The sequence below is a fragment of the Dermacentor andersoni genome, chromosome 4 (genome assembly GCF_023375885.2).
Source record: "Dermacentor andersoni chromosome 4, qqDerAnde1_hic_scaffold, whole genome shotgun sequence".
NCBI lineage: Eukaryota > Metazoa > Arthropoda > Arachnida > Ixodida > Ixodidae > Dermacentor > Dermacentor andersoni.
The window spans coordinates 132,403,550-132,414,062 of NC_092817.1; the positions used below are offsets into that span (position 1 = coordinate 132,403,550).

The window sequence follows — 10,513 nt, forward strand, 5'->3', positions numbered from 1 at the left end:
TTTGGATGCAGTTCTGAAAGCGCACTGCGACTAGGTATGTTGTCGTTCACAACGTTGTGGAACGCTAGGTAAAGGCCCTGCAAGGGCTGTCCGTAGCACGGGGCTCGCTCGCGATCACGGCACGGTCCTTCGTCTTCCCCTTCATTCGGCACATACACAGGGGCGCGTCTGCTTTATTACAATGCCCCGGGAGCGAAGTGTAGCCATTCTGGCGACTCAGGGCGCGGAGAAGATGAGTGGGCCGTAATACGGTTTCAGGCGGTTGACATGTACTGTCTCGCGCCCACGACGACGCAGGTCTGGTGACACTGTGAGCGGCTCAACGATGTATTTGACCGGTGAAGTGGCCTCGATAATACGGTACGGACCGTGATAACGCGCCAGGAGTTTAAAAGAAATGTCAGGAATGTGGGCTGGTATCCAAAGCCACACAAGCGAAGCAGGAGCAAAGTTGCGCGGTGGTTGATGAGCACAGTCATGTCTTGTCTTTTGACGTTCTTGTGTCTCACTAGACAGGGCACGTGCCAGCTGGCGGCAATCTTCAGAATATTTGGCAACTTCGGAAAGCAGAGTGTACTCTGTAGCGTCAGGTTGTTACGGCAGTATGGTGTCCAAAGGGCATGAAGGCTCACGGCCATACACAAGGCAAAAAGGGGGAAAGCCGCTGGTCGCTTGCGTCGCGGTGTTGTATGCGAACGTAACAAAAGGGACTACGGTGTCCCAGTTGGAGTGATCAGATGAAATGTACAACTACATCCGCAACATGTCGCGAAGTGTTCGATTGAACCGCTCGGTCAGACCGTTTGTTTGGGGATGGTACGCAGTCGATTTGCGGTGAATAATCCTGCACACAGCGAGGAGGCCCTCCGACAGGAAGACACGGCCTCTATCACTCAGTAGTTCTCGGGGAGCACCGTGGCGAAGAACAAAATTTCGAAGGATGAAGAAACCAACGTCACGGGCGGTCGCTGCTGGCAGAGCTGCAGTCTCAGCGTAGCGAGTAAGGTGGTCTGAGCCGACAATAATCCACCGATTTCCACACCCGCTACATGGAAGCGAGCCGTAGAGGTCGATGCTGACGCGGTCGAACGGACGAGATGGGCACGGTAGCGGCTGCAACGGTTCTTTTAAACGCTGGGTAGGTGTCTTGCCTTGTTGGTATGTAGTACAAGACTGTACTTTTAAACAAAGTTGTACATGCCTCGCCCATAATAGCGCTAACGTAACCTTGTGTTAGTTTTGAGGACGCCGGCATGAGCGCTTAGGGGATCAACGTGAAAAGACGCGCAGATGTTAGAGCGCATATGACGAGGTATAACAAGGAGCCATTTCCGACCGTCGGGCATGTAGTTGCGGCGATATAGAATGTTGTCCCGCACGGAAAAGTGGGTTGCTTGGCAACGCAGTGCTCGTGTCGAACGAACATCATACGGAGCGGCAAGGTAGTCAAGTAACATTACAAGTGTAGGGTCCTTGTGCTGCTCTGTGAGCATGTCAGTGATGGTCAACGGTGACAGGAAACTGACAAAGACGCCAAATCAGGCGTCAGTTGGGAGCGAGAGAGCGCATCAATGTCGGAGTGCTTGCGACCGGAGTGGTACATGACGCTGATGTCGCACTCTTACAAGCGAAGCGCCCAGCTTCCCAAGCGTCCCGACGAATCTTTCAAGGAAGAAAGCCAACAAAGGCGATGGTGGTCAGTAACTACGGCAAAAGAACGGCCGTAAAGGTATGGGCGAAACTTGCTTAGTGCCCAGATGATCGCTAGGCACTCCTTTTCTGTGACGGAGTAATTTAATTCTGCTTTCTTTAGAGTACGGCTAGCATAAGCGACGACGTATTCATCATAGCCAGCTTTCCGTTGTGCCAAGACCGCGCTAAGGCCAACTCCGCTGGCGTCAGTATGAACTTCCGTAGGAGCATCAGGATCGTAGTGGCGAAGAATCGGGGGTGAGGTCAAAAAGTGGCGCAACTGCTGAAATGCTGTATCAGATTCAGGTGACCACGCTGCTATGCCGTTACTGGCGGAAAGTAAACTTGTCAAGGGCACCATGATGGATGCGAAATTGCGTACGAAGCGACGAAAATAGGAACATAAGCCAATAAAACTTCTGATGGTTTTGATAGACGTGGGCTTTGAGAAGTCGGCAATGGCGCCGAGCTTGTCTGGGTCCGGGAGGACGCCGTCTTTTGAGATAACGTGACCTAAAATGATTAGTTTGCTCGCAGCAAAACGGCACTTTTTGAGGTTAAGCTATAGGCTGGCAGATGCGATGCAGGCCAGAATCTCATGCAGGCGAGCGAGGTGTGTCAGAAAACCGGTTGAAAAGACGACGATGTCGTCAAGGTAACATAAACAGGTCTTCCATTTGTGGCCGCGAAGTGGAGTCGATCATACGCTCAAGAGTAGCAGGCGCGTTGCAAAGCCCGAAGGGCATGACATTAAACTAGTAGAGGCCATCGGGTGTAACAAATGCGGTTTTGGACTGTCAGGTTCGGCCATTGGAACTTCACAGTACCCGGAGCGCAGATCCAAGGAACTGAAATATTCTGCGCCTTGTAAACAGTCAAGACTGTCATCGATCCGAGGCAGTGGTTAAGCGTCTTTTCTCGTTATCTTGTTTAGGCGTCTGTAGTAGACACAAAAGCGAATGGAGCCATCTTTTTTTCTTACCAATACGACAGGTGAACACCAAGGACTTTGAGAGGGACGGATGACTACGTTTCAGCATATCGTCCACTTGCTCTGTGATGATTCGGCGCTCTTCGGCGGAGACACGATACGGGCGCGGCCGCAAGGGGGAGTGGGACCGGTGTCGATGGTGTGAGAAACACCAGTGGCACGGCCCAATGACGTCTGATGACAGTCGAAAGAAGAGAGAAACTTGTGAAGGAGAGCGAGAAGTTGGCGGCCATGAGATAGGGAATAGCAGGGTCGATGGCGTTGTCAAAACCCACTGAAGGTTATGAGTCTGAGACCGAAGCGATGGCGTCAACGTGACGGAGGGAGTCGATAGGAACATCGAGATCGTCAACGTAGTCGACCGCCTGGAAGTGTTGTACGGTCTCTCCACGCAGTAGGCTGATCGGGTACTGGTAGTGGTTGGTGACCAGAATCACAGCTGACGCAGATGTTATAATAAGCATGGCAAACGGAAGAACAATGCCTTTGCACTGAGCAAACAAATCGGATGGCGTGAACACTACAGTGGCGTCAGATGGGGCATCAGACGACAGAACAACAGCTATCGACGACTCAGGGGGTATGGTTGTGTCGGCATCAACAGTGAGTTTGCCGGCAAAGTGAGGAGAGCTGGTCGGCAGTGATTCACAGAGTGGTAAAAGCGACACTTCTGCACGCGAACAGTCAATAACAGCATGATGACGTGACAGGAAATCCCAACCAAGGATGAGGCCGTGAGAGCATGATGGTAGCACTAAACACTCGATTATGTACAGAACGTCGTTGATGACGACACGGGCCGTGCATACAGCTGAATGGTGAACTCGCTGCGCGCTGGCAATGGCGAGCACCAGGCCAGAGCGAGCTGTAGTCACTTTTCGTAGCTTGCGGCAAGAGCTCTCGTAAATGACAGAAACGGCTGCTCCGGTATCGACCATTGCCACTGCGGGAACTCCCTCTACGAAAACGGTAATAACATTTTGCGGCGAAGAATGAGGTCTTGAAAACGTCGTATTTGCAGTTCTTGCCTCGGGAACTGCACCAGTCAGTTTCCCTGTTCAGTGGGAGCTTGACGGCGCAGGGGCGAAGTGGAACACCGACGAGGGTAAGGGGAACGCCGAGTTTCCGACCGGCGATCAGTGTCATGACGTCGCCGTGAAAATGGAGGCGTGGCGGCGTATTGTTGCACGTAGCTGGGCATGTCAAAGGTGGTACGCGTAGTTGGGGCGCGGCGGTGACAAAAGCGCGCCACATGGCCAGCAATGCGCCAGTGCGCCAAGTCTCGGTGGGACGAAAAAACTGTCAGTCTTCAACGTCGTGTTCGACGGTCCCACAGTAGATGCGTGGGTCGCGTTGACGAGGGACGCCGGCGCAGATGACAGTGGCAGCCGGTGGTGCAGGCAAGCAGGTGGCGGGATCAGGCATAGGGCAGGGCGGAGCTTGTAGGCAGGGTTCGAGTGCGCAGCTCCAAGACGAGGCGGAGGATCTAAGTAACCTCCACCAAATGCGACGAGGTTGTGGAACGCTAAGTAAATGCACTGCAAGGGCTGTCCGTAGCACCAGGCTCGCTCGCGATCGCGGCATGGTCCTTCGTTTTCCTCGTCAGTCGGCACATACACAGGGGCGCGTCTGCTTCATTACAGCACAGCACAATTAATTTTGGGGGGTTACTTCATTTTGTGCTTATTTTGAAAAGCATGATTCATCTTCAAACAACGCACCGAAATTCTGCCTGCGCGCCTCTGCATGCTCCATTCAAGTACACTGCAGGTTAACCAATCTGTCCGCCATGCTTCGTAATTTTCGCAAACTGGAAGTGTGGCCTGCTCATGTGCGTGCCTCCGCTGGTCTTGACTGTGCGAGTGCTTTTGCAGTGTCGACTGTTTAGGCGACCTGCAATCTTAATCATGCTTCATTGTTCCTGTGGCGCATGCACAAAACGGTGCTAAGTCTAAGAGAGAGTAGCAACTCAGAGCTAGCGCAGGGGAACATGGAAGTACTCTGACAGAACACAGCGTTTGAGATGTCCTGCCGTTTTGTGGGTTGTCGATGCGTCGTTGTCGTGATCCGGCATTGCCATTGTGAGCCTATGACATCGACAAAGCGTTTATGTCCTCATGCCCTTGTCGCCATCGTCATAGCGTCGTCATCGGCGTATCGTTGACGTTATCCTCTAGCTGTCATGGTTGTTCTGGTGTCGTTCAGCCGCCATCGTACTTGTGCCCTCGTGCTCGCTGCCATGCTCGATGTGGCGTTTTTCTTTTTTATTACTAGAAAATTTATCGCATTTCATTTATTTCTTTTTATTTATATTATAAGGCTCATTTTTCACAGACTGCTAACAATTTAGAGCCCCTTACTCTAGACTGTGGTAAAATTATTATCGGCCAGTACTCATTTATTATGCAAGAAATATTGCCCTCTAACTCAAATAAGTACAATTTCCTAGCTATTTCAGCCAGCTCAGCTCATTATAGAGTGGGTATCGTTTTTCCGGTAAAGCCTATAAATTAAACCTCGTAGTTGAAACCTTACAGGCCTACAAATAACACTTCATAAGGTTCATATTCCTTTGCCGCTAGAGTATCTCAATTAAATTAAATTATGTAGTTTTAAGTGCCAAAACCACGTGATTAGAGGCACGCCGTAATGAGGGACTCTGGAATAATTTTGACATCTGGGGTTATTTAACGTGCACCTAAACCTAAATACACGGGTGTCTGCGTTTCGCCCCATCGAAATGCGGTCACCGTGGCCGGCGTTTGATCCCGCGACCTCGTGGTTAGCAGCGCAACACCATAGCCACTAAGCAACCAGGGCGAGTAGCTCAATGCATCAGCTCCAGCGGTCCGGCTCTAGGATTCATTACGGACAATCTTGCAGATCTTTTTTTGGGCAGGAATATTTGTCTAATTATATGACTGATGCTGCGTACGTACGGCACAGTTGGTGAACATACAAAATAATTATAACTTTATTAATAACCAGCGCACCGTATGTCTCAGACTAGGAACCACTAATGTTTAGTAAATGTAGTAAATATTGACTTTACTATTTCACTTTTACATTTTGCCGTATGTTTGCATACATGCATTTGGTGTCGCGCTGTGGAAACTACGCCGTCAGTGTCCATTTCCTAAGAATAAATGTGTGTATGAGTAAATCGACAAAATTCAGGCGTTTGTAAACAGAGATATGCTCTTTTTTACCCTTACATACACGTTATAATCATTTTGTCACATATACTAGGCCTATCTAGCATGATAGTCCTCGTTACAATTGTTCAAATTTTGATCAATATCTTTTAAAAGCGTAAATAAAACGGCCCAAATTTGGGCTATTCTGTAGTCTGGAATATTGCTGTTTAGTATGTGACAAAGTGTCTTCGTGGTGTTTGTGAATACTTATTTGCATTAAGAGGAGCTAGCGTGTTAGTTAAAACTAATTTTTAAATGTTTAGGCGCATCCTTATTATGAAGTTAGCACTACAAATTCAGGTTCCGCATCATTCTTTAGGTGCGACATCTAAAGCATTGTTCTGTGTAAAGTTACGTTCTCATTAGCCTTCGGATGAAGGCTACATGGCGCAGACGTGCACAGCCTAATGGGTGAACGTCATTTATATTGATTTTAAATCCAAAATGTTGGAGGTGGTATGTGTAACGATTTATTTTCTACAACATTTAATGTGAAAATGCGGAGGCATTACCCTTGGGCAACGTCACAATATTTGTAGTTTCTCGTGTTTACCGAAAGCTTGGGAGTATAAGTGGCGCCATTTACATGCCCCATTATTCCTTCAGAACCTCGGGGACTGTAAATCTAAATGTAGCCAAATGTTGTTGTTTTCGGGAGGGGGGGGGGGGGGTGAAGGAGCCTTGAAACGCGCCTCGATGTCTGTTTAATCAATTGACAGTCTCTTTTGCCTGTATTATATCTTTCATGTGCATCTTTTCAAGGTGAGCACTTTCTTGTTTATTGCAATGGCAGTTAAGTGGGCACTCCAGGCGCATTTCCGCCGCCGATGTCACCGTGACATTCCGTATAGAGTCGAGAGGAGTTTATACGGCCGATAAAAACGACTGTCCTTGCTTCGTACAGCTGTCTACAAATTGGCTATCGCAATCGGTGCTTCGACTTTCGGGCGAAACTGTGAGTTTTTGTGTTCGTTTTGAAGACCAGGAAAAGGCCGATCTATAAAAAATAAATATACATGTACAGTTGCTAGGCAGGAGCCATGATGCTGGTACTCACCGCTTTCCTATAGATGCACTATAGCCAGCCGGAAGCCTACTGCTCGAGGCATGCTATTTCTTACAGCGTTTGTCCTTTTTTCACCGTGACAATTACATATGTTGTTTCTTTTCATGCGTTCGATAATTTTAGACATTTCTGCATAAGGCCTCCCATTCAGTCTCGGTATTTATTTTCTCTCGCGACGTTATTTTTTGATGACATGTTGATCTTTTGCCTCTATTTAGGGCTTGTCATGCTTCGGTTTCTGCGCCATATCTTTGTATCCTGTCCAGAATTCAGCCCCTCTCTTGGCCTAATTAATACTCGCTGTTGGCATGTTATTTAGGTTTCTCACCTTTTTGTTTTGAATGAATGTTAGTGACCTCATACAATTTTGCGTATGTCTGTGGCAAGCACTCTTACAAAACACATGCGCGCGCACGCAATAATGTCCTCCGCAGAAGAGTACATTTACACATAATGAATCTCTCCACACCCATTCAAAGGGACCTACTTACCGAATGGAAGCATCAGACTTAGCAGCGTTAAGCAGCTTAAGATCACCATCTGGACAAAACCTGCAAAATAATTTTCGCATTATAACCAGCTCAGGTAAATATATATAGTAGGCGTGAGCAAGTATTCGAAACTGTTGTGTAAAGAGTGTTCACCTCCTATGCCGTAGTACATAAAAGCTCCCTACACCTGTTTCTTTGTGTTTTAATTCTTTTGTGTGCCGTTGGTGGCCAAAATACTAATTAAATATTATTCCTCATATCACCCAGTTAAGCGTATCGTTCTTTGTATTTCGTGTCTCCTGAAAGGGCGCAAAAGTATGCTATTTTAGGTACGCACACCAATTGTTCCACATTTTAGTCATTCCTTCAGTTTTCTGTTACTCCTTCACTGCTTTTGGAATCACCTCGTATATATTCCCCATTCTCCTGGCGCACATAACGTCTGCTTTGCTTTATTCGCTCGTTACAACAGTACCTCGTACCCGAAAATATTACACCTGTGCGGAACGAACGAATTACATCCTCTTTCGTGCTTGCAATGACTTTCTCTGCAACAAGCCTACATCTTACAGCGTAAGCTGTTAGGGGTTCATTCTAGTAGTTGCTTCCGCTGGCAATGGTGTCCGCCGCCACCGCCGCCGCCGCCGGTGTCCGGTGTCCGGCGCAGCTATCGCCTAGCGCACGAGAAGTCACGCGATGTCTCAGGCGCGCCGCTTAGCTTAGATAGGTGCTGACTTTGCATTGCAGTTCCCTACTGTGGTCCGTATAAATCCATACCTATCCAAGTGATTCGCGTTTTATTGTTTCGTGCCAGCACGCGCTTAACTTTCACGGTGGGACGATGCGTCATTTGAAAGGTAGGAATATGCCCCATCTGTAGTGCGCTAAGGACAATGATAAAAAGAAGACATACCACCATTTAGAAAAAAAAAACGCACAAGGAGTGACTGGCCCGCGGTATCAAACAATCTGTTCTTGTTACTGTTCCTGCTGGCTGAGTTATTTAGACCCTCCAGTTTCCAGTTGCATCATATCGCGACACGTATCAAGAGATGTGGCATATGTGTGCCACATAGTCTCCCTGCCAGTGTTACCTCTTCGCAACGAGGGAGCTCCTCGCAAGGTACCAACCGCTTCTGAAAGAAGCGGCTCTTAGAGCTACGCGCGCAGCTGCAAACAGGTAACATCAGGCTCAGCAGACCACTGAGCAGAGAGTAGCAGAAGCTGTAGGTCGTCGTCGATGCCGCGCGGACAGTTTATTTAGTTCTCGAGAAATCGGCGCAGGAAAACGTCTCCGCAAAGAGCCTCTAGTGCGTCCCGCTGAAGATGCCGCCCTACAGGTTCGCCGCCCAGACCCTCAAGTGTGGGCTGGCAAAAATGCGGCCCGGCTGCTTTACCGCGAAGCCCCTCAAGTGCGTGTGGTCGAAAATCAGGCACATCTACGCGAGCAACCTCAGGTGCGCTCAGCCGAAAATGCAGTCCGACAGCTTCGCCGCTCAGACTCTCACGTGCGAACAGGCGAAAATGAGGCCCGGGAGCTTCGCCGTGTATGATAACTGTCAACATAAACCTAATGAGCGGGATGGTCAATGGTGCAGTTGGGAATTTCTCCCACACTGAGGTAGACGAGTTGGAACTCGCAAAAAGCTTGTCGCTCAGGTTCGGCTCTAGTGCCACGGGAAGACTTGCACGGTTAAAGGCGGCACCCTTGCGCACTGTACTCGGGAGCGCAGTCCATCCCGAGTGGGTACCAATTGAACAACGCATGGTGACCACAACGATGGAGCGTAAGGTTGACATCACATACCGGTGCACGGTTGTCCGTTCTGCAGGCTGCTGCAATAACGATTCATAAGTCTCAGGTTGGCACATATACTAGCGTCATTTACGAATACAACAAACGTCATCCCCTGTAACTTGTGCACGTGGCACTGAGTCGAACAACTTCACTTGATCGCCTTTACATCACGAACGCTGACGACGACGTCACGTGTTGCGACACCACCGAAAACCTAGATGGAGCACTGTGCGACAGATTCCATAGACTTCAACAACGTCGTCTTGACACCATCACGCAGCGCTGTTTAGCACTGCTTCATCAGCTCGACCAATTTGCCATCTGCTCTCTCACCGCACGTTTTCTGGCTGCGCACAGGCTTGACGTCATGCACGACTACATCTTAATTCGAGTGCCCCGACTATGTTTCTCCGAGACCTGGGGTCGTCCACATGACATCACCGGCTACAGGTGTGGCGTTTCAGCGAATAGAACTGCTCACAGGCCCTTGGCTGAGCAAATATACGAACGAAGAAATGAGTGTGTGCCATTCAAACTCGTAGGAGCACCGGAAGTAGACGTAGTAGACGCAGTGCGTAACTGAGAGGGTATTGTGATTGCCTCAGTGCATATGTTTCGCCAAGTGCCCAACATGGGAAGATTGCGGTCTTTGTTGGAATGTACCTCCGTACCTCACCACAATGCGCCCCTAATTTTTACGGATGATTTCAACGTAAACGCGAGGTATCGCCACAATCACTAGTTCGTGCACTGTGTGCAAGAAGACTTCCGCATGGAATTTGTGTCAAATGCACAATGCAGCTCTTCGCTCACTGGTTTTTGGTATTTACTATTTTATACATTTTGTATTTCCAAACAGCAAAGCACCCTTATTACCGCACGGCACGTCGTTCTCGACCGACTTTTCGGACCATAAAGCACACCTGAGTGTGGTTCAATAAACGTACGCAAACAAAAACATGGTTTTCATTATACTTACTGCTTGCAATTACCCTGTCGAATCAGTTCACGATGTTCTCCTATGGAGATGCTCCCCCAGCTAACGCTCTGACTGTGCTGCGTGTGCCGCACAGGGCTGTGGCTTTTCTAATAAATAAATGGCGACATGAAAAGAAGCATGAAAGGCAATGCCTTTTGAACTATAGTTGAGGGAGTGGGATGAAGTAGAATGGACCTTCAACTCTCGTTATGGCAGAGCGTGTTCTTTGCCTACTAGGTTCATACTTGTAGCAATAATCGCAGCATTTACACGACGAGCACAAGAAAGGTTCTCGCTTT

The 10,513-nt window shown here is 48.8% G+C and overlaps 1 protein-coding gene across 1 annotated transcript in view; it reads right to left on the bottom strand.

The window, feature by feature from the left end:
- LOC129386533 (uncharacterized) overlaps positions 1–10,296 on the bottom strand; it is a 52,400-nt gene extending 42,104 nt beyond the window's left edge. The window contains exons 1-2 of the mRNA XM_055074605.2: positions 10,215–10,296; positions 7,438–7,497 (exon numbers count right to left, since the gene is read on the bottom strand). Of these exons, the coding sequence (XP_054930580.1) occupies positions 7,438–7,486 (49 nt within the window). The 5' untranslated portion in view covers positions 7,487–7,497; positions 10,215–10,296. The remainder of the gene's footprint in view (positions 1–7,437; positions 7,498–10,214) is intronic.
- Between the last annotated feature and the right edge of the window lie 217 nt (positions 10,297–10,513).